The 24421-nt window shown below is 46.6% G+C and overlaps 1 protein-coding gene across 2 annotated transcripts in view; it reads left to right on the forward strand.

The window, feature by feature from the left end:
• CERK (ceramide kinase) overlaps positions 1–24421 on the forward strand; it is a 45568-nt gene that overhangs the window by 13446 nt on the left and 7701 nt on the right. For both annotated transcript variants that reach the window (XR_012482885.1, XM_074272073.1), the window contains exons 2-11: positions 415–537; positions 1131–1253; positions 5487–5612; positions 8881–8944; positions 9627–9772; positions 16388–16462; positions 17206–17358; positions 18469–18574; positions 19632–19708; positions 23184–23389. Coding sequence is in view for 1 of the 2 variants with exons in the window: in XM_074272073.1 (XP_074128174.1) it covers positions 415–537; positions 1131–1253; positions 5487–5612; positions 8881–8944; positions 9627–9772; positions 16388–16462; positions 17206–17358; positions 18469–18574; positions 19632–19708; positions 23184–23389 (1199 nt within the window). In the remaining variant the exon portion in view is untranslated. The remainder of the gene's footprint in view (positions 1–414; positions 538–1130; positions 1254–5486; positions 5613–8880; positions 8945–9626; positions 9773–16387; positions 16463–17205; positions 17359–18468; positions 18575–19631; positions 19709–23183; positions 23390–24421) is intronic.

Consider the following 24421-nt stretch of genomic DNA (forward strand, 5'->3'; position numbering starts at 1 on the left):
TTGGATTTTTTTTTTTAAATGGATGCCTTTTGAGCACAGGAGTTTTTAAGATCAATTTTTGAAAAAGACCAAGAACATTTTTTGCTTGAGTTCTGATTTCCAAACAATCAACTTATGTCTTAACTTTTATAGTCCAGAATCTGCTTGCCAATGGGTCACTTCTTGCTGCCTCTTTGAAAGTGTGTGTGCCGCGGGTATTAAGCTGCTCCCAACCAGGGTATTTTCTTTCTCGGTTCTGCCGAGTAATAATAGAAAGCTTATCGTGGCTCATCATGTTATATTAGCCGTCATGAAGGTTCAAGTGGGGTGTATGCCTTATTTTCTGCTTCTAATATATTATGATTGGAAACTAGCACATTGGCTAGTGCTCAGAAATTTCTCCCTTTAACATTGGTTTTTCTTGCTGTTTTTCAGTCTTGACAGATACCTGCTCAGTTCCCGTTTCTGAGATTATCACTGTAGAAGAAACAGAAATTGACGAGAAGCACTATCATAGTGGAAAATGGCAAAAAATGGCAAAACCTTATGCTTTTACAGGTAACAGGGCAGCAGTCCCCCGGGTTTCCAGGACCACGGGCCCACTCCCTGCTTCTCAGACACAACTCTGTCGGACTGAGTTTGGTACAAGATTGACTTGGGCTGGGATAGACGTACTTGGCATCCGTTGGGTTATTTTCCCTAAAACTTCCCAGCGTAAGCCCTTTGCCCCTCTCCCTCTTCTGTATAATTTTTTAGCAAAGCATTGACCCTTTAGTTGTTTTTTTTTTTTTACATCAAATAAGATTTATTAGCAAAGCATTGATCCTTTAGTTATTTTTTTACATTAAATAAGATTTATTAGCAAATTATTGATCCGTTAGTTATTATAATTATTTTTTTTACATTAAATAAGATTGATTACTAAGAGCATTAACATCACAAACTCTAAGGGAGTGGGGAAATCCCAATTCTGCAGATTCCCCAGAGAACATGAAATAGCAAGACACTCCAGATTGGTTCAAAAGCAAAATAGATCCTTTAGTTATTATCGCACCTTGTGTATTCCAGGCACTGTGCAACTTAAAACATCTGACCATTCACCGTGAGTGCACCCCGCTGCTGAGGGCTAACGAATGTGTTTCTTTTTGCAGTGTACTATGTAAAGAGGGCCCGGCGTCACCGCTGGCGGTGCAGTCATGTGACCTTTTGGTGCACGGAGGAGGGACTCTGTAACCAGTGGATACAGACTCTCAAAGAGCTGCTGGAGAAGCTGAGTAAGTTTCTGGTCTCTGTCTCGGCTTTGCCCCTCCTCCCTACCTTGAAATCCATCCCGAGCAGAGGGACCTGTATGTTGAAGTCCCTGTTGAGGAGGGCCTGCCTTAATGGAGCATGCATTCTTCTCCAGGCTGTGCAGGAGACGCCCAGCAGGCCCCTGGCCAGGTCATTCAGGCCCTCTCATCTGCAGATTATTTTCTGGTGAAGTTTCATGAGGAAGATGAATGGGGGGGAGTTATTCAGATACGTTGGCACCGTGGTCTAGCAGGGCTCCTGCATTTCATGATCCTGCCCCATTTTAACAACTGGCCTTCTTCCCATTCTTGTCCACAGTGCAAGGAGCCTTATTCAAGAAGGCCGCTTCAGTTGGCTTTTTTACCTTTTCTTAACTAGATCTTGGCCTCTGAGTCTTTCCAGCTTTGTTTCTACTTCCCATCCCTCCCTTTATTTATTCCCAGGCACCTCAACCTTTTCTGTGTTTAGTTACCACTCCCCTAGCCCTCCATCCTGTGGTTATTTAACATTGCCTTTGACCTTTTAGACCAGATGAAAAACTTCATTCTGTGTATAATGGTGTGAAGAGACACCCGGAGACTCTTAAATCTCATTTTCATAAGCCATTTTTAACATGATCATTTTCAGGCGGATCAGAGGACCAGGCCTCTAACCTGGGAGTGGCCGGAGCCAAACAGAACAGTCCAGAGACAGGAGACTCAGGGATCAGATGGGAGTTCAGTTAATTTCAGAGTGAGGAAAGTGCTTGCCAACAGCACCCCCCCTTAACATGCTGAGGAGAGTCAGGGCTTTCTACATAGAACCCAAACTCCAAGTGGCCTGGACCGTGACACAGTCATTCTTGGGTCTTGATTAACATTTCTCTCTCTCTCTCTCTCTCTCTCTCTCTCTCTCTCTCTCTCTCTCTCTCTCTCTCTCTCTCTCTCTCTCTCTCTCTGTCTCTCTCTCTCTCTCTCTCTCTCTCTCTCTCTCTTTTTTTTCCCCCCTGAGGCTGGGGTTAAGTGACTTGCCCAGGGTCACACAGCTAGGAAGTGTTAAGCGTCTGAGACCAGATTTGAACTCAGGTCCTCCTGAATTCAGGGCTGGTGCCCACTGAGCCACCTAGCTGCCCCCTGATTAACATTTCTCACAGCAGGTTCATATATAGACAGCCAAGCATTCCCGAGTCCTGTGGGAAGACTCTCCAAATTGATTTTCTCATGGCCCAGAGTCAGAGTTAGCGAGGTGGTGGGCAGTACCTGGTGTGGTTCACTTAGCTGTTATAAGCCAAGAGATATGCTGGATCACTTGCTTCTGGCTCAGGTCCCTGAGAGAAATAGGGGGAGCTCCCTCAGGAAACACCTGATGCTGGTCAAGGCAGGACACTTTGTCAGAGGGAGAGAGCATCCAGAGTGCAAAGAATTGTCATTCTGTCAAACTCAGGGCACAGCCTGCTTTCTGGGCTTTCTTACCTCTGGCACACAGGATGTCTCCAAAATACTTTGACTACACGGCTCTATCTTTGTGGCTAGTGGAAGGCTCCACTGACTCTCTTGAACAAATATTTATTTAAAATGTACAAATTGCTTGAGTTAATAAACTTAGATAAGACTTGTTTCTTTTCCCTGGGTAATATGATATCTAGTGAGGAGTAAGACACGAAACAGTAAGCTGTAATATATACAACTAATATTAAACATGTCCATCAAGAGTAACAGATTATGAAATAAGGTTTCCAGGAGAATTTGGGGGACGCTTTTCTCAGAGGAGATAGCATCTGCATTGAGTTTTAAAAAATATGTAGAAATTTCTCAACTAAAGTAGGGAGAGGAAGATATTCCAGGCATAGGAAGCAGAATGAATAAAGCATGGAGCTGGGAGATTTTTAGGGTATATTCAGGGAACTGATAGCGTTTGATTAAATTTGAGAGTCTATGGAGGAGAAGTAATGAGAGACAAGATTAGTAAAGGAGGGCAAGTGCCGGGACAGAGGACCCTGACCTTTAGGTCTGTTTAATAGTAGTGGGAGGTTAGGCTTGGATGGTCAGGTCATGTTAACATGCATCTGTTCGATGCCCAGCTTATTCCCAGCACTTTGTTAAGGCCTGTGGCTACAGAGGAAGGCAGAAAGGAGTCCCTACCCTCTGCTGTGTGTCAGGTCCTGGGGATCAGTGGAAGTCCAGAACACAGGCCCTGCCCTCAAGGACTCACAGTCTTCTGTGGAAGACAACGTGCAAGGAGGACTGGCACCTGCCAAAGGGGCATTCTGAGAAGGGCTTGAGGGGAGTCGGGAGGTGTGGTAAGCCTGGCAGAGCAGGGGCTTCTGGGATGAAAGGCCTGGAAGAACTCACTGGAGGAAGGCATTGGAGTTTATTGATGGGGATCCTGTAGCCTGCTCAAATCTGAGCTTAAAGAGGTCACTAACAGCTGGGGAAAGGGTGGACTGGAGTGGGTAGAGAGTGGAGACAGAGAAAGCAGGTGTGAGTGCTGAGGGCCTGCAGCATTGTCCCAGAAAAGGGGATGTATTCGAAAGATGCTGCCAAGGAGAACTTCATGGGCTTTGGCAGGGGCAGTGAAGAGAAGGAAGGCACTAGGCAGACTCCTGGGTTGGGAGCCCAGTGGATTAGGAGGAGAGTATTCCTCTATACTAATTGGAAAGATGGGGAAGAAAATGAGTTCTGCTTTGGACATGTTGAATTTAAAATGTCTGTGGGACATCCAGGGTGTCCGAGGCAGTTAGTTGGTGATGGGGACTGGAGGTCAGGAGACTAATTAGGCTTGGATTCATCTGCAGAGAGATGGCCATTAAATCCATGGGAGCTGATGGGATCTCCAAGTTAAGTTGTGTACAGGGAGAAGAGCAACAGAGCCTGAGGGACACAGGTGGGATCTGGAGGGAGATCCAACATAGGAGGCAGAGAAGGAGTCATCAGAGAGGGAGAAGGAAAATTACAGGAGGAGGGAAGGGCTGTCTTATAAACCTAGAGGGAGTTGGGTATCAAGGAAGAGAGAGTGATCACTGGTGTCAGTGGGTACAGAGAGGTCAAGGAGAACAAGAATGGAAAAGAAATCATTGGACTTGGCAGTGAGATCACGGGCGATTTGGATAACAGATTTGAGAGTGCTTATTGCGACGCTAGTTGTTACAGTAAATATTTATTAAGCATGGACTACGTGTCACTCTAGACACCGAAACAAAAGAAACACTCCTTTCCCTCAAAGAACTTAGGTTTTATCACTGGAGATCCAGTATGCAGCCAGATAAAGTAATCACCTAGTACTGTGAGGAAGGAAAGGCTTCATGAAAAACTTGGTAGTTGAACTGAAGTTTGGGGAGAAAATAAAGACTTCTGATAAGTGAGGTTGAGTTTGTGATCCACCTAAAGGCAGCCTCTCCTATCTCTTTGTCTGTCGTTGGGGTCATTGGCAAGATTGTCATCCTGCTCCTGCTTAGCTTGTTCTGCCCCAGTGCATTCTTGACCCTGCAGAAGTCATCCTCCTCATCCTTCCAGCAAAGTGACAATTCCACTACCCTCATCCATCATGACCCTGCTAGCCCTCCCGCAGTAGAGCTTGGTGGACTTAGGAAAATTAGCTCTATGTGACTGGAAAGTATTCGTTTTTTAATTACTTGTGTTAAAGTTTTGTTTTATCCGCCTTTTCATTTGCTAAATTGTTTCTCTTCTTGTCAGTACGCTTTCTCCCTCACATTTTTGTTTCTAAAAACTTTTAAATATGTCCTTTTTGTTGTTGTTGCAAGTTGTGTGCTGACCCCTGAGTGAACTAAATGACTGTTTAAGAAGAGATTGCTCTCTAGTCAGTTTCCTCAGAGTAGTTGGTGACCATCATTTGCCTTTTCTTCTTTTGCTTCTTTTCTTTCTTCCGTTTCTTTTTTTATTGAGCCTGTTCTGGAGCCAGGCATTGTGGGGCCCAGAGGGACGGCCTAAAAGAGCTGAATCTGGACATAGGAATCCGAGGGTCGAGCCAGGTCTTATGTGTGGCACATGCCGGCCATTGCTTACCGGACCCCTTTGTGCTTCTTCATCAGGCTGGGCGAGGGAATCTCTCACATGAAGAACACTCCCACTGTTTGAAGAATGGAAAAAATGTTGTTTCAGAAAAAACCACATTGCGGTTCTGAAATCATCCCGATGTTTGTTTTCTGAATGCCTCTCTTATCTGGATTTGTGTTGTTATTTGCCCATGGTGACTTAGATCTCCTTCCTTTCTTCCTGTAGCATGTAGACCAAAGCACTTACTTGTGTACATTAATCCCTTTGGAGGAAAAAGACAAGGCAAGCGAATCTACGAACAGAAAGTCGTACCACTGTTTAACCTAGCTTCTATCACTGCTGACGTCATCGGTAAGGCTTATCTTTTCCTTTTAATGAGTTCCACAGAACATATGTAAATGTCAGTGTTATATTGACCTTTGTGCTTGCGTGGGGCGTGGAGAGGGCCTCCCAGGAAAACTTGATTCGTACCTCCCTCGAGACCCTGCTCTCTGTGCCATCTCTGGGAGTGGCCCCTTCCCCAAGCCCTCTTCTGGGCTGCCAACGAGAGTGCTTAGGAAGCATTTTGCTATAGAGATGGGAGTACTTGTGACTCAGTTTAGCTTCACAAGCATTTATTAAATACCCATTGTGTGCCCAGGATGAGCAAAGCTGCTTTATGAGAGCATCATTTTCAACAGAATACAAGTTTAATTCCTTACAGCTCTAGGGAAAAAACAGCCAGATTAAAGGATGCAGCCGGGTGAGCCCCGTGGATGGGCTGCCTGTGATCAAGCAATAAGTAAACATCAAGAGCTGGAAGGAACCCCAGAGATAGTTAGGTTTGTGCTGCAGTGAGAGACCCCACCACAGCACCCCTCCAGTCCTCACTCACTGCCCCTCTGTGGAAAGGCTCCCGGGGATGGACCAGGCCTGTGTTCTGCAGAGCTGGCGGCCCCGCCTCATCAGAAAACCTCCAGTTGTGAAGATGGGTTTCTTTGCCTCAGTCCTAAGTTCTCTCAATCTCTTTACCCGCTGACTTGTGCTCTGCCCTCTGAGGCCGAGCAAGAGAACTTGAATCCTGCCGTGTTCTCCAGGACAGCCCTTTAATTACTGGAATTACACAGGGAGGTTTGATGTGGTGCTGCACCACACCAATTGGGGCGTCCCGAATACTGAACTTATGTGGCACAAAGCCCTGGCCTTTTGCCATCCCATTCATCTTCCTATTTGGAAGAAGCTCCACGTCAGCTGCGTCTTTAGAGCAGAGCCCAGTGCCCTGGGTTTTGTCTCTAGAGCTGAGTGTTGCAAGCCAGGTCCCCTTTTCTTTTGGACTCTGCAGAGAGCATGGCTGCTGTGGTGCACTGTGGAGCCTCTTGGAGGGCAGCTGGCTGAAAGCCCGAGGCCTTTCCTGGGTACCTGTCCTGGCCACACCCCCTCTGTCTTTACTGGGCAGTTGTTTTGGGGAGCCTGACTTGAGCACTCTGTGCTCTCTCCATTCAGTTTCATTCCATCCAGCCCTGAGTGCTGGCCTTTGGAGAGCTTTTCAGATCCACCTGTTGTTTAGCTCTCCAGTCAATCCAGGCACTTTTTATGAAGCACCTAGGATGTGCAGGACCATATCATGGATGCTGGCACTTGACAGACAGAAATGGAACCGTGCCTTCCCATCTGCTAGGGATTATATCAGAATAATCTGTTCAAAGAGGTGGACAACAGCAACAGCCAGGGCACCTGAAAACACCGCTCCAGGAGGAGGCCACGTGTGCCAGGGTCAGGAAACAGTAAGCAGACAAATTTGCCTGAGCTGTCTTGTACAAGAAGGGGAGACACATGAAATCAAGCTGAAGAAGGAGGCTGGAGCCAGATTGTAAAGGGATTCAAATGTTCCCCAGATCATCTTCCGCTTGAAGAAAAGTCCAGCCATCTCTTCACATCTGCACCATCGACACAATGGAGATCATTTCAAGGTCAAGTTGGCCCATTAATGTCTAGTGTTTGGTCCAGTCATTAAATTGTTTTAAAATCATCTAACCATAGGATTATCTAGCCTCTGGCTTCTGAGTTCATGACATGAGGTGCTCTCCTTCCTGAATTTGGGAGTTGTGAAATTACGATTTCTTATCAGTAAATGTTTAATTTATATACCCCAGGGTCAGATAAAAATGTCTTGGCCCAAAAGGGGCCATGAGTAGAAAAAAATTCAAAATCTCTGATCTAGCCATTCTTCTCCATCTCACCCACAAGTAGAGCATGAAACCCCTCAAATGTGGCTCTGTATCTGGCAGCATTCCCTTGTTCTGACATCTCAAGGATGGGAATGAAAGGAGGGGAGGATTGTAGGTCTCCCTAAAAAGACACTTCTTTAGAGGAGGACATGCACAAAAAAAGGGCTGGGATGAATTCATAGCCATTGGAAAGCCCCTAACTAGGGAGCAGCCAGCTCTTTGTGACCCCAGAGCACCTTCCTTCCCTTGGTCCATCAGTGATCTCCCAGCATGGCTCCTCCTCCCTCTGACAGTGTGGACCTCTCTCCCGCCTTGTGCCCTGGGTTCTTTTCTGCACATCTTTGCACTGGGCTGGGCCCCGCCAGGTACACAGAGACCTGGGGAATGCGAGCTGCCCATTACCCCATGTGGCCATGCTGCCCCGAGAATACCTCTTCTCTTACTTCTTCATTTGTGATTTTTGTAGTCAGCTCCCTCCCACCATGCCCTCAGCTTGGTAACTGTAGTATTCCATGACTCACGACCACCCGGCATCATGGGAGGAATATTGGCAGTAAAAGATGAACCTTTTGGGTTTTTTGGTTTTTTTTTTAAAGAGAGACAAATCTGGGATTATTGCTTAATTTTCCAAAGCAGTCCCACCTCCGCTTTTCCTCCTGTTCAATTCTGGGTACTGCTCTTTTCCCATGCATAATATCTGCCCAAGATGAGGTGTTTGTAAGCTGGGTTGTCCATCCACATAGCACCGTGTGCACACTAGGTGGTGTTCATTGGAAGATCTGGAGACTTGATTGGAGATTTAAAAATAAAGAATTGACCCCCTACTCTTTGTCACCGTGAGCTACTGTGTAATGTTGTAAAGGATGCTGGGTGGGGAGTCCCAAGCCCCGAGCTTTGTCTGCCTTTTGACTACTGCCTGTGCCTTACTTGCCCCCGGGGCTGTTGAGTCCTGGGTGCAAGCTGTCTTTCGGTCAGCTTCAGGGGGCTTTCCTGATGACAAAGAACCAGGTCCTCTCCTCCAGGGGTACCCGATACAGGTCCTTGGAATCCCTCTCTGGGAAGAGGGCAGCGTCTCAGAGAGAGCCAGATCCTGCCCCTTAGAAGGGTTCCAAAGTATCCTTTTTTTTTTTTTTTTTTTTTTTCTGAAGGCTTAGTTTTGGTCTTTCCAAAAACAAGAGCATAGTCTTTGTGATTTCTGGTTTATTTGTAAGTTTTCCTAAACCATGTGTTGAAGAATAAATCTTATTACTCCTGTTGCCAAAAACACCACTTACTGTTGTTGGCCGTGTAATACGGAGCCAGATTCTGAAGCATTGTTTCCTTGTTTTTATTTAAATACCATAAAATGGTATTTTATGGATGATTATTTCTCATGAGAACTTAACTCTAAATTACATGCTTATTCTCCACAGTTACTGAACATGCTAACCATGCCAAGGACAGTTTATTTGAAATTAATATTGAGAAATATGATGGGTAAGTAAGGGTTCTTGTCCCTTCATTTTAAAAAAAAACAACCATAAATCTAATGCTTATTGTGCAACAAGAAAATGGTATTTACACACATGTATTGTATCTAGGTTATATTGTAACACATGTAAAATGTATGGGATTGCCTGTCATCGGGGGGAGGGAGTAGAGGGAGGGAGGGGATAATTTGGAAAAATGAATACAAGGGATAATATTATAAAAAAATATATAAAAAAACCCCATATATCCAAGAAACATGGAATTACCCATTGTTTATACCCATCTCTTTAACCTTGTGATTCCTTTTCTTGAGGCAGTGATGGGATATGGGGGGGATCAGGAGCTCTAGTCTAGGAAATAGTGTAGTATCTCCCCAGGGCCCTGCTTCCTGCTATCTGAAACTCCATAGCTATCTCTCCCTCCAAATTAAAAGAGGGAAGGTCATCTTGGTGGAGAAGGGGGCGGCAGCTCAGGGCCCTTCACAAGTGGTGAAGTGGTGGGTATTCTTCCACAGGATCTGTGGGCAAGGGTGGGATTGAGAGGGACCCAAGAGAAGATTCAAGAAGCTGTTCTGGCCCAGCCTGTGCAGAGCCAGTCCAGACGCCATAGAGCTGAGGGGCTGTTCTTAGACCCTGGTCTTAGGGTAGCTTTATCCCATTGATTCTCCTTATTTTCTGCTTTCCTCCAGAGTTGTCTGCGTCGGTGGAGACGGCATGTTCAGCGAGGTGTTACATGGGCTCATTGGAAGGACACAGAGGGACTGTGGTGTAGACCAGAATAATCCCAAAGCATCCCTAGTCCAGTGCAATCTCAGAATTGGGATAATCCCCGCAGGTAAGTGAGCAAAGTGTGCAAAATTTTGCATTTCAGATGAGGGGTTGCTCTCCATTTAATCCTGATCCACAGGAACTCAGGCAAGGGCTGGTTAGTGAAGGTGCCCGTTATTGGCCATCTTAAGACCGAGGCTCAAAAAATAACATTGTTGGATTTTGTTTCATGATTTATTTTATGATGTAAACTGATTTTATCACCACCAAGCTGTTGGATAACTGTCCTTTCTGGAAAAAAAAAAAAAGTGATATCAACAGAATAATGGTAAAATACTTTTCTTCAGGAACTCTGAACTTGTGAAGTGATGAAGGTTTGCTGTAACCTGTGTTTCAGCACAGGTTTATTTGCCTTTAAATTTGTTCTGGCCGGTGTATTTGTACAGTGACACTTTGTTAAATGTAGTCTTACAGAAGCATTCCACCTACATCAGAGCCAGTCATTCACATAACCGAAGCTTACCCCAAAGGGCCCAGATTATTTTTCCACCATTTTTGGTGAAAGATCTTTATGAAATGCTGCACATTCTTTTTCTCCTTAATCAAAGCTTTGGGAAGATTATTTGAGCTTCTCTGATTATCTAAAATTGGCTTGTACAAGCCTGTGTGGTAGACTGTTTTCATTTGTGTCTAAGATCGCCTCTTCCTAATTCTCAGCTACTTTTGTTTTTTGTATGTAGAGAATTGAGCTGGCATCCTTTTGTTCTTGGGCCTCGAGGGGACTGCCGTGCCCTTGGGTTTCTTTCTGTTTGTCCTTTGCTGTGGACATGCGGCCTTCTCACCTTCTTCAGAGAGAACCTCTTGTTCTCCACTCATAGGAATCCCTTGATGGCTGTTAAGAGGAGCACATGCTCAGGAGCCCCAGGTCATTAGGATCCTTCTGGCCGTTTTCATTTGAATGTTCTCCTTCACACTCATTATTCCCATCAAGAAAAGTCCCAGGATGATCCTTTTTAAACTGGGAGAAGCTGAGTCTTTGATAGGATTGTGAGAATCCATGGTGGGGTTAGGAGGTGTGAGGGAAGTACAGAAGGGGGAGCACAGCCCATGAACCCGAGGAGGATGCTGGGAGAGCCACCAACATGGGCTACTGTGGATGGTCACTGTGTGTTCAGGGGAAAGAGACCTCAGATGTGGTCATTAGAGGGGGCCCACACAAATACCCCAGAGCTGAGAAAATAGCCAGGGGAGCAGGGCCTGATAGACATGGATACCAGTGCAGGGAATGATGGGAAGATTACTCTCTGGCAGTCACTGAGGAGGAGGAGTGCTTTCTCAAGTCAGGAAGCTCTGATTAAGTGCTTGCTGTGTGCACCACAAGTTGCCACTGCTTGAGTTCTATAATGTGTGGCCCGTGGATGGGGCTATAAATACCCAGATGACCCTTGGCAGAAAAATACCCAGCCCCTGCTGGGATATTTCTTTTGTGAGCCTCCTGCAAGCCTGCAGGGGAGGTGAAGCGCAGGGGCCCTCACAACCTGCCAGAAATGCCTTGGGGGAACCAGTGGTACAGCTTGGAGGATGGGCAGAAGTTACTTTGGAAAAGAAATGGCGGCAGAATGTTTTCCAAGAGAGCTTGTTGACTCATTAAGGGTTCCTCTTGGGGATGGCGGGACCCTCTCCTGGGAATGGCCCAGCTGTGCCTTGTCCTTGTTAGCCTGGCTCCAGACCCTTGGGAAATTGCCCTTCTCTACAGAGGGTACGGAGCTTTATGATGAAGCAATCAGCCTTGCTTTGCTCCCATTTAACTGAATTCCTGGGCTATTAAAACCTCCATCTCTTATACCTGAGAGAGCATCTTTTACCTTGCTCTTATCTCCCCATTTCCTTGCCTCTTCTCCTAGTCCTTGGGATGGTTATTTTGCACCAGGAACTCCTCCTTCTTTGTTGCCCTCTTTGTCTTTCTGGCTCAGTTTTTTATCCTTTTTCTTTTTTAGCAGAGATTCAGTAAGTAATCTGTCTGGTAAATAGAATGAATAGCCTGGGATAATTTTGCCTGCCATGTGATAAGGTATTACAGAAAGGGGAGGGGAGATCCAGTTGAGTAAAGACTCAGTGGGATTAAAAAAAGGTATCTTGGAATTATTGGGGTTAACATATCTCTTACATGAGCTTTCAGTTAACGCCAGTTAAAGGTGTGTATTCGACATAATTTAATCTTTGATAACTTCCCTGGAAGGCCTCATGCTTTTGTGGCAGGCAAGTAGCCTTGGATTTTCATAGGTATTGATCTACCTGATTGTGTGCTCTCTCTGGGACTGCCAACAAGGCAGCTGATGATCCTGACAAATACAGGACACTCCAAGATTAGTCACCAGGTGAGAAATTTCTGACCCAAGACTGGTAGATCCCTAGTCAGGGATGAAAGAACCTGAAAAATCAGTGAGAATGTGTTTGAATCTCGACAACAGGTCTTTAAACTGAAGAAGATGAAGGAGAAAGACGATTCCCTGTGTTTATTTCCAAAGATATATACGCTAGAGAGAATCTCCAAAGGAGGAAGAAGAAAGCTACTGTTCAGTAACTAAGGCACCCAGAAATTCATGGGGGACAAGATCCAGGAAAGGAGCCAGCAAAACCCCATGGCCCTAATTTCTGTACACAAATGCCCCACTTTTAGGCTACATGCAGGGGGGGATTAGAAATCCTATAGCAAGGTGGCAAAACAGACCTTGTTTGTAAGTATCAGTGAGACTTGAGGTGAAACCCAAGGTGGAGCTTTGAGACTGGATTTGTATAACCTTGTTTTTAAAAGAAACATGAGAAGTGAGAGGGGCTGGGGAGCAGCACTGCATTGTGAAGGTTTATTCATGTCGAAGAGCCGGGGAAGGGGCATGGAAGCCTGATGGAGATCAGGGAGGGTCAAGGGAGGGGGAAACAAGGAATTGTTATTGGAGTACACTGTAAAACAGTGATTCTCAGGTGTGGTCCATAGAATCCTGTGTGGCTCTGCAACCCTTTCAGAGGCTCTCCAAATCCCAAACTAGTCTTTATTTCTGATGTGTAAATATCTGTGAAGATAACCTGTAATATTCTTGGTTGGTTTTCTGGAGGCCTTTGGGGACAGCCTGCCTTTTCGCTTAGTTATCACCAGAGAATAGCCAGGTATAGAAATCCAAATCCTTTATTGTCCCTTCACAATCTAGTTTCCTTGCCTGGGGCCCAGACCAGTTTTTTTAGAGGCCTTCAGGAGTCTTGGTTTCAGTGGAGAAGAGGAGGAGGAGAGGCCTATCACTGATGAGGGAAAGGAAAGGGGGAACTCTGTTTTTTGGTGCAGTGTCCCTTGTAAATGAATTTACAGGCCCGAAAACTTAGATTGATAAATAAAAGGTTTATTGTAGGAATTTGGAAGTAAAGTTCAGTTAGAAAGACGCCAGGGGCCCAAGGTGGCCGCTGGGCGGGCAGGAACCCCTACATGGCCGGAAGGATACCATGTGTTGGGGGGAAGGGCTCCTGCAAAGAGAGAGCTCCAGTTTGGCTCTTTATACTTAAAAGGAGATTGTGGGCGGTACCCCAAGTTCTTGGCGGGCTTTTCAGTTAGCTCAGATCCGGTGGGGGCTGGGGGAAGCTGAGCAGATAGTGGGGGCTGGGCCCGGATATTCAAAAGGGTGCTTTTTGACCAGGATTTGTGAATCAAGGTCAGCCATGGGGGTTGGGCAATCAGAAAGGAATCTTAAAGGGACCTAAACCCCCATCATCACCAAGGTGGTGTGAGATGGAGTGGATGAATCTGGCTCTGCCCCTAGCTGAATTTGTTCTAGCTTATATGCTCTACACCGAATATAAACCAATCATTTTGTCACTAGGAAACCATTATTTGTTGGAAGATTAAATCAATCATTCTGAACTAGAGAACTATTAATCACCATGCTAAACTAGATAACCATTGTCTCATTAATTCCACCGAGTTAGCACCTTGTAAGAATCCTTGTTTCAAATACAGAGATCTGGTCCATAACAATAACCCACAAAAACTCTTTGGAAGATTCTCAATCATCTTTAAAAACATAAAGATACCAAGGTTGAAAGTTTGAGAACCACCACTGTAGAACTTCTGGATAAAAAAGAGGAAGTGGGACATCGATCCCAAGCCCACCCTATGGCTTGTGATAGAGCAGCGATGGGACCCCTGCCGGGGCTTCCTCTCCCTCTCATCTTCCTGATGGAAAGCTCCCCAACTCGTCTTCTAGAGGGCTCATTGAACCTACAGTTCCTTGCTTCCCCCTCTACAAATCAGAGTGGGGACAACTTATGATCTTGAGGACCTACATTAAGAGGCAGTTTTGGGCCATTCAGATGGAGACAGAGAATGACAGATGGATTCATTCTGAAGAGACTAGAATTGGAGGTAGAAGAATTTGTCTCCCCCACAAATTCACCGACTGACTTTGATTTTAGAAATAAATTCCCAGAAAGAGATAAATGGCAGTGTGTGTCATGGGGAAGCTAGCGTTCGGCATGAGCCAGAGCTAAACCAAGAAGTTTTGTGTTTGTAGAGAGATTGGAGCCTGGTGGGAGATCGAGGGGCTCCAGAAAAGGACCCAGAACACCACAAAGCACAGCTGCTCCATCCCGAGTTCTCTTCTGGGAGCAGGGCTGAGCAAGCGTTTCTGGGAGGTCGGCCTACAGCATGACAAAGGAGAGATAATATGGGAGCAGCGAGCTGCCCTTGCAGAACTCCGTTAAGGAACTCAACTGGACACGTCCTTCACATCCAGAGAGAACAGAGATGTGCTTGCTGAAAACTGTCAGCCGTATTACAGGAAAGGTCACAGAGGACAAGAGAAAGGCTCCCCAGGTGGGAGCGGGCACAGCCTGGCCCGTGCTCAGAAAGGGGAAGAGAAACAAGTCTGCCAACTGTAGGCCTCGGAACTGCTACTCTGGTCCCTGAAGAAAGATTCATTAAAGGATGGTCAATAAGGGGCAGGAAAGGCAACCAGTGATCCTCAAGTGCCAGAGCATGCTGGCCCAGCTCCGTTTCCTTTTTTAACCAAGTTACTAAACCATCAGATGAGGGCAATGATGTGGATCAAATTGACGTAAATCTTGTAAGCTCTGAAAGCCTTTTCTTTTCTGTGTCTTTTTATTTGCTATAGCTCGATTCCATGTTTCAACTTTCCTTTTTGCTTAAGATGCCCACATTTTTATTTCTAGTCTCCATCTTAAAAGCCAAACTATCTTTAAAAAAGTTATCGGTAATTTTTTGTTGGTTTTATTTTAAAGCATCATCAGTTTCTCCCAAGATCTCCTCCCTATTTTTCCAGAGACATTCCAAATAATCGATTGTTGTTTTTTTTTAAAGAAAAAAATGAGCAAAACTGATTGCTTCATTGAAACAATCTGAAATTTGTGCAGTATCCACATTTATGGACATTGTATCTCTACAGAGGAATTGAGTCTATATGGAGGAGGGGCTGCCCTTTGTCTTGTCTTTGGGATGGTACTTGGCCTTTGTGATGGCAGTATTCATTTTTTTATTGTTTCTGGTTCTCTCCTGGCTCTGTTTGTGTTGTTGTCTTGGGCCCTTTTTCCACCTTCTTGCCGTTAATAAGGTCTTCATGAACTGCTCGGTCCAAAAGTGCCTTGTGGTGTGAGCTTCTCCAAACCAAAAATCCATCTCCATGCTGTACTCCAGAGCTTGTAATCATTTCCCTGAAGCCTTTGAGATCTCCCCAGCTTCTCTCCACCCTGGGGAGACCTCTGAGTAGAACTTTCTGGGGAAGTTCTAAATTAAAGTTTCTCCAAATTCCAGGAGAACAGAACCTGTCATCCATAATGACTTTGGGACATTAGTGTTTCTGGTAATTGTTCATCTGTTTAAAAGCCTTTCTTATCTGCAAATGTAAAGGTTATGTTTGATAAAGTAGTGTGATTGCTGGCTTCCTTGTGTTCTCCCTCCCCGCCCCCAGGGAGAAAGCCAGAGAAACAAACCCTGTCCCTATAGATGTAATCTGAGAAAACATGGTCCTGCCTAGATGAGGTTGGATGAACTAAGGGATCCTGCCTCTGCTCTGGGGCCCTCCGGTCCAGTTTGGAGAGCCTAGCACCTTCCCTTGGTCGTATTTACTTTTATTCTGAACTTAACCATCAGATAAAACATTGTTTTGTCTAGTGGAAGATGCTTGGAGATGAGCATGGCTCAGCTAGCTTTAACACAGTTGGTCGGCATTCCGAGGCTTCCTTGTCTGATGGTCGGGTCTTGTGCTTCCTTGGTCCATAGTCCGACGCTGCTTCTCCCTCTCACCTTCCCTGGTGTCATTGAGCCAAGCCCTTTGTCACGGCGGTCCATCCTCTGTCCGGTCTAGCATGTTCAGAGGGGCCAGCCACCCAACAAGTGTCATCTCAGCTTCATTTTGAGATAGAGAGTGGGGACAGTCTAGAATTATGGAGAGGATGCAGCGATTCTAGAAAGGAGAAGACGGGGGCTTCTCCGAGTCACTTGGGGGCAGCATTAAAGTGGGCTGAGGACTGGGGCAGCGAGAAAGAGATCCTCTGTTTTCTTCTGTAAAGGGGCAGGGAGTCACTTCTTTGCCATCTCTAGAGTTTCATCAGAGAAACTTGCAAGCACTCAGAATTTTGAACTTCCTCATCCCTGAATTGATGGAGAATCCCTTTTTTTTAGGTTCAACAGATTGTGTGTGCTATGCCACAGTTGGTGTCAATGACCCTGTCACATCAGCGTTACACATAATTATTGGTGAGTCCTGGATTATGTAAAGATGCTTAAAAACAAACTGGTGGATGTTGGCAAACAGGGCTGCCGGAGAAAGACTGCCTCAGTTGTTCAGTGACCACCCCTCCCTGACCCCGCGGCACACAGGACATAGTCCACTGCACACCCTCTCTTTTGGGACACTGCCCCCTCTCCTGCTCTCCTTCTCACCTGCAAGGCCTGGTCTCCCAGAGGCTTCTGGGCTCCTGGTGCTGGCCCATTAGAGGCCCATCCTCGGTGTTCGCCTCTGAGGTCATTTTGCTCTGCCTCTAAGCTCGCCCTCTGGATCCTGCCTTCAGGCCTCTTCTTTGTCTGGGCGCCCTTTGCTGGGATGTTCCCTGTCTCCCATGCTGCCTAGCCCTGGATCTCCACTCTAGCCGCCAGCTGTCCCTCATCCCATGCTATCATCTGCCTCTTGGACAGCAGACTCCTGGAGAGCAGGACTTCCTGGGCCCCACTTTTTCCCCCAGCCCAGCCCCCTCTCTGGGCCACCTCTCACAGACTCCCGGCCATGTCCCGGGTCCTTGTCAGGATGCTCAGCCCTTTCCATGACTCCCCTGCTTGGCTGTCTGCCAGCCCCCAGAAGGCTCCCTGACCTCAGTGCCAGGTGTGTGGCCTCGGCTTCCCTGCAGTGACCCCCCCCCCCATTCAAAATGCTTGTGATAGAGGGGTCATGGTGGAAGGGAGGATGGGGAAGAGCTAATGGGAGTTGGGTGCTTTCTCCACAGGTGATTCCCTGGCCATGGACGTGTCCTCGGTGCATCATAACAACACCTTCCTCAAGTACTCTGTGTCCTTGCTGGGCTATGGGTTCTATGGGGACATCCTGAGGGACAGTGAGAAGAAGCGCTGGATGGGCCTGATCCGCTACGACCTCTCAGGTGACTCGCGCTTCGAGAGGAGGGCAAGATGGGGCAGCCAGCCTGGGAGCTCAGGGACACCCTGAGATGGGAGCGGCCCCCTTTTCAGAGGGAAGAACATCCCCATTGGGAACCTAACATCTGAGCTGAGCCTTGGAGGTCCCTGGCCCAGCAGCCTTTGGCTTGGCCAATCTAGGCCCTGAGGGTCACAGGTAGTGGGGGACTTGTCTGAGCTGGGACGCCCTTTACCTCATCCTGACTCATTTATCAAGCTTTCCCTGCTTGTTGACCCCCTGGGCCTTATCCCAACTTAGCAGGTTAAAGGTGGGAAGTGGGAGGCGGGAGTGGTTTTGGCCCTGCCAGAATCGTCAGCGGGATTAGAGCTGGAGACCGGTTCTTGGGTCAGTTATTCCCAGGTGCTGCACTGCCCCTCTTAGCGAGGGGGAATTTCCTTGTAATTCCGGAAATTAATAAAGAGCTCAGGTGGGGGTAAATCCCCTAGAACATATCCGGACATCACTGTCTCTGTTTTAAGTAGCGGGGGGACAGTGTCCTTTCTGTTCTTAAACACTAGAAGTTGGAAAGGGAACATTTCAGAATTAGTGCGCACACTCTGATTCTTCCTCTACACAATAAAGTCCATGGTCCCCTATGATCCCCATGGAGCCCACCACTCCCACACAGCTCTCTTGGGCCACTCCTTACATGGGAAACTGAGCTGGCCACTGCCACTGGCCGAGAGCCAGTTCCTCCTCCAGGAAGAAATTGTTATGACTGGGCCGAACCTAACTGAAAAAAACCCAATTAGATTAATTGCTATTGCCCCAGTAGCCGGCCTGTGGCTTGGCTCAAGCTCCCAGTCCCGGCTTATGATCACGGGATCAGCTCTCCTCCCGGTGACTCAAGTTCCTCCTCACTTGTTACAGGTCAGGGATGTGCCGTCCCCTAGCTCTTCCTCGAAGGGGCCTTTTTTTACTCTCTTCCCGGCCCGCTTCCTACAGAAGCGATCCTGGGGACATGGAGGTACACGGGGTCCTCCCTTTGGGGTTGTGCTAGTCAGGATCGTTGCAGGTCATCGTCACATTAAGGGCTTGACAAATTCCACTGAATGCTCTTCTGTTTCATTTTTAGGTTTTAAGACTTTCCTTTCTCATCACTGCTATGAAGGAACGGTGGCCTTCCTCCCGGCGCAGCACACTGTGGGCTCTCCTAGGGACAAGAAGCCCTGCCGAACGGGGTGAGGGAGTCTCGGGCCTCGTTCCCTGGGTGATAGCTTGTGCTCCTCAGGAAAATGGCCGTGGGCTTCCGAGGCCTGTTGGCCTGCCTTCCCCTTCCCAGCTTTCTAGTGGTCTAGTGCCCTAAAGATTTCCCCTTGGTGCTCAGTTTTCTTAAGCCTTGTCCACTTCAGGGAAGGGGCTGAATGGTCATTTCCAGAGGAAATCAGCGTTTCAGACATTTAACAATGTTTTTTTAAATTTGGGGGTCAAGATTTTCAGGGCAGTGACATGGTCACTTTAATGACTCTCTGGAGGATAGGTTGGATCAGAGGGAGACTAGGAGTGTGAGGATGAGGGTGGTGACCCAAGGGAATGCTGGAAGCGCCTCCTAACTATCCGGTGCCAGCAGTGCTGCAGCGCTGAGAAGGGGAAGTTCTGTTGGTGCCTGCCAGTGACCCAAGAAGCTGCTCCAGAGAGAGTGGGAGCAGTGGACAGATAGTCTGCTGGGTTTGGGGTCAGGAATGCCCAGGGTTTAAGGACTGCTTTTCACCTGCACAAGGCTCCTCATGGGAACTCTCTGAAGTCTCCTCTTTTATTCCATGGATGAGCCCTGATCTTCCTTGCCCTGGTCCCTGTCTCCCATGCTGCCTAGCTCTGGACATCCACTGCAGCCCCAAGCTGTCCCTCGTCCCACACCATCATCTGCCTTGCCCAGGTGTCCTAAGTCTGCAGAAAAGAAAGCGTAATTTTGAGAATTCAAAGTATTCTGCAGCATCCACATCCACTTGACTTAAGTTGTTTAAGAAAAATCTTTTAAATTGGATTTTTGAAAGATGCAAGATGAACTGTGCCCACAATTTCTAAATGTTTTATTTTTTAACATTAAATAACATTATTTTTTTAATTAAAGCTTTTTATTTACAAGACATATGCATGGGTAATTTTTCTACATTGACCCTCGCAAAACCTTTGTTCCAAATTTTCCCCTTCCCCTGGATGGCAGGTAGTCCGATACATTAAATATGTTAAAAATGAATAACATTAGTTTTAAAAAGCACCAATATTCCTGTCTTTCAGGTGCTTCATTTGCAGGCAGAGTAAGCAGCAGCTGAAAGATGAGCAGAAAAAATCCCTCTATGGCTTGGAAAACACAGGTAAGTGGAATCTGTCAAGCCCTTAATGTGACGATGACCTGCAAAGATCCTGACTAGCGCTGGACCTGGCAGTCTCAAAGGTTGTCTTGAGGACTCAGCTAGCTGCCTACCAAATAATGTTCCCAGACACTGTGCAACCCCAAAGGGAGGACCCCGTGCACCTCCATGTCCTCAGGATCGCTTCTGTAGGAACGCAGGAACGCAGCCTCTCCACTTCCCCTCTTCCTCACTGACCTCCCCCTCTCATGCTTGGACCACACTCCAGCCCCACCTTAGTCCTTCCTCTTGCCACTTCCCAACTGCCTTTGCTGCCAACGTGCAAGGAACAGGCTCTTCCCACGCTCTGCCTCCCCAGCCTTGATGCAGTCCAAGCCGGCCTTCCTGTTCTCCCAGGCCCCTGTCTTGGGCACTAGTCAGGAGCTGAAAGAGGAATAGGGGACTAAACCTAGAGGCAGGAGCAGTGAAAGCTAGGGAAAGTGTGCTCAGGCCTCTCCAAGAGGAAGGGACCAGCCAGGTGGGCAGCTAACAGTGACATTGGGGTTTTGGGATTTTTAAAATTATTAGTATATTTTTTTTAGCAAGGCATTTGAGATTACATGACTTGTCCAACTTATCTTAAGTGTCTGAGGCTGGATTTGAACTCAGATCCTCTTGATTCCAGAGGAGGGGAGGAGGGTAACCCTCAGGAAAGATTCTGGGTGGCCAACAAAGAATCAGAGGAAAGGGAAAGGGAGCAGAAGTTGCCAAGAAATGCGCGGTTTTTAGAGCATCCATGAAAACTACGCTAGTTGTCTCACGGCCAGTCGGATGGGACATAGCGGGCTTGAAATGAGATTAAGAGGACAAAGTCTGGTCTTCCTCAGAGAGGCAAATGAGACGAAGGAATTGGCTTTTGTGCATTGAAGCTACAAAGAAGCAGCGTCATTTTACGGGTGGCTGTCATTCAGCCCTGAGCCCTGTTGGACTCCTCTTGGCAGACACACTCACTGGAGGGATTTGCCATTTCTTTTTTTAGCAGATTAAGGCAAACAGGGTGAAGTTCTATCCACTGAACCATCTAGCTTCTCCTCATTTCATGGGACATTTCATCATCTCTTACTGCCATGTTTGTGATAAGTATTTACAAATAGACCACCAGGAAAATTACTGTTTCTGTGCCAACATCTGTTACAGTGAATGAAGTAGGGAAATTCTACCAAATTCAACAAAATTCACTAAGATCCTTCAAATTAAATCCAACATATAATTTGATTCTTGACAGTTTCCACGCAAAGGTGCTAAAGATAGCTAATATAGATTCTCTTGGAGACTCCTTCTGGCCATATTTCTATGACAGACTTTAGAAAAGATGGCTCAGAACTGAGGTGGGCTTATTTAAAAAATGGAGCAACCTTTTCCCTATACATCCTCAAATCCTTGGTTCCAGAAAGGACTCGAGTGCCAGACACATCTGGACTGAATAAAACCTTTGAATTCATAGCCTGTCTCTACATTCAACACGGTGACCTATCTGATAAAGTCACCATGAGCATCAATGCAGAACTAGGAGACAAAATAAAAAGAATGGGGGAAAACAGATGCATCTCTTACTGAAAATGAGGTGGAGCAGCAGCTTGTTAGGCCCAAGCACGTGCGAACCATTTCTTCAAGAAGTTTATTCAATTAAATCAATTACGATAATAGCGGCCAAAAGAAACTGAAATGAGGCTCAAGCAGCAAAAATCTTGCAACCAAAGAAAACCTGAATTTAGAATATGGACTTGTTTAGAAAATCTGACAGAGAAGATGGGAGATTATAAGCAGTGAACCTCATAAAACAAGGAGCAGAGGCAATAAAAACCAGTTTAAGAAAAGCTTGGCAAGAGATCCCAGGAAAAGATAATGATAAATGTTGGAGGGGATGTGAGAAAACTGGGATACTGATGCATTGTTGATGGAATTGTGAACTGATCCAACCATTCTGAAGAGCAATTTGGCACTGTATCCAAAGTGTTATTAGACTATACAGTCATTACTGGGCCTATATCCCAAAGATGTCATAAAAGACAGAAAGGGACCCACGTGTGCAAAAGTGTGTAGCAGTCCTTTTTGTAGTGGCAAGAAACTGGAAATTGAATGCATGCCCATCAGTTGGGGAATATGATATAGGAATATAATGGAATCTTATTATTCTATAAGAAATGATAAGAAAAGCTGGCCTGGAAATTTCAGAAAGGCCTGGAGAGACATACATGAACTGATGCTGAGTGAAGTGAGAGAGAGAATAGGAGAACACTGGACACAGCAACAAGATGATTATGTGATGATCAACTCTGATGAACTTGGCTCTCCCCAGTAATACACTGGTCCAAGACAATGCCAGTAACCTTGGGGTGAAAATGTCAGTCACACCCAGAGACAGAATTATAAAGACTGAATGTGTTTTGTTTGCTTGCTTTTTCTTGTGATTGGGTCTGACTTTTTTTTTTTTTTTTTGTACAACATGACAAATATCAGAATATGTTTAAAAGGAGATTGCTTGCTGTCCTGGATAGGGGGAGGTAAGGGAGGAAGGAAGACAAAATTTGGAACACAAAATCCGCAAAAATGAATGTTTAAAACTATCTTTACATGTATTTAGAAAAAATAAAATACTATTGAGGAAAAAAAGGGAGACCCAGGTCCTAGAGGAAGAAATGAGAACACCGGATGGAAATGGGGGAAAACAGCTAGAGAAGTATTTATAACAAACTCTTTTCTCTGTTCGAACCATAACCACCATGTTCACATGCTCCTATCATGTTCTTGAACATGTTACCCAAGGAAGTGGGAATGAGTGATAGAAATAAAGGTGGAATTAAAGTTTGGTTAGCCAGCTGAGAGAATGTAAGGAGCAACTGAGCCGGCGGCCGAGAAGATCGGACCTTGGGGATCTGTGCCTGTTCCCAGGAAGCTTTGCGAAGGGCACAAGGACAGGGACAATGGCCATGCATGTGGCAGGGTTGGGTCAAGATTAGAATGGTGTCTCCACTGCATGTGTTCAAACCCTAGAATACCCCGCAGCTCTAAAGCTACTGGGATAGAACAGGTGCTGCCTGCAGTAGCAGAAGCCATTCCCTCGTGGATCACGGGGTCGGGCCTCCTTCCTCTCCCTCTTCCCACGTGCCCAGTGTCCTTCCGTGGCATGGTGTTAGCTGTTCTCCATCTACTCTCTTTGTCATCTATGCTGTCGGGTTAGAGTTGGCTGTTTCCCAGCCTTGCCTTACGTCCCCCCACCTTCCTCCTACGTGCCGTCATCCTCTTCCTTCTCATCTTTGTTGAAACCCTTCCCTTCAAGGCCAAGCTCAAGCGTCCTGTGCTCCAGCGAATGTCTGTCTGTGTTGGCTTGCAGCAGGGCCCTGCTTCAGACCTGTTGGTGTTTTTAGAACAGCCAGCCAACCTTTAGACCAGAAAACTGTGGCCCTTCGACCACCAAAGCCTCTTCTTGTCGTTGCAGAGGAAGTAGAAGAGTGGAAAGTTATCCAGGGGAAGTTTCTGGCAATCAACGCGGCCAACATGAGCTGTGCCTGTCCCCGGAGCCCCAAGGGCCTGTCCCCAGCGGCCCACTTGGCGGATGGTTCCTCAGACCTCATCCTGGTCCGCAAATGTTCCCGGCTGAACTTTCTGAGGTATCTCATCAGGCATACAAATCAAGATGACCAGGTAGGTATTCTTGGGGAACCCTGGGACATCTAATTGTATTTATATTTGTGTCACTGTTTGGGAGAACAGGTCAAAGGGAGGCCTCTCTAGAGCTTTCACTTAATTTGGAAGAGCACCAAGAAACTTGGTTTGTGACTTAAAGCCATTTATCAAAGATACCTTTTCCAGACAAGCATATTTACATGAAAACAGGTTATATTCATCTTTCACTGTAAAAATAATATCAGGGTTTGTGCTGTTTGTCACTTTCCTTAAGATGTTGAACCCTGTTCAAATGAGCCAGTATCAGTTGTCCCATTTAAAAAAATATATGAACCTTTTGCAAAAGGGGAAAAAGTTGAGTTTTGGTGAATTTTTCCTTCACCTCTATACTCTGACAGCCCTTTTTCCATCCATGGTAACCCTGCATTTAACATTCAGCATTCCCTTGGGATCCAAATAGAGCCACTGTGAGATGGGGCCTGCTCTGTCGGCCACCTTGGGCCTGTGTGGACCAGAAGGCCAATGCATCGCCCCTGTCCTTGGTGGGGATGGGAAGCTCTGGTGTGTTTGTGGTACATTTGGCTTTCTGGTATAACCCTCATGGCCCCAAGGACCCCCTTGGACCCTCTGCCAGAAGGCTGACTGACTTCCCCTTTTAGATCCTACACTAAAGACTCTTAAGAAGTTTCTTTAAACCCTTCATAATCATGATTTCTCATGGCACAGCCCTGTTCCCGTCTGCCACACGGCACCTCCTTTTTTCAGTGATAGAAAGCGCTTCTGGGAGGCCTCCAGAATGCCTCCACTTTCCTTGGGGTGTCCCTGTGGGGGGAATCCATTCAACCACCCCTGACAGGAAGGAAGGGGAGAGCATCCAAGATGAGGCTGGAGGGGTGACAAAGCACAAGAGTCCTGGAGGATCAGGGTTCGGGCGCACACTCAGCTTTCACAAGCGCTTTAGTAGCCTGCTGTGTGATGCTGTTGAAGAATTAAGACACTGCCTCAGATGCTGCTTAAGGGGGTTTATCTAGGGATTTGCTCCCAGGACCG

This window comes from Sminthopsis crassicaudata, chromosome 5 (genome assembly GCF_048593235.1).
Source record: "Sminthopsis crassicaudata isolate SCR6 chromosome 5, ASM4859323v1, whole genome shotgun sequence".
Classification (NCBI taxonomy): Eukaryota; Metazoa; Chordata; class Mammalia; order Dasyuromorphia; family Dasyuridae; genus Sminthopsis; species Sminthopsis crassicaudata.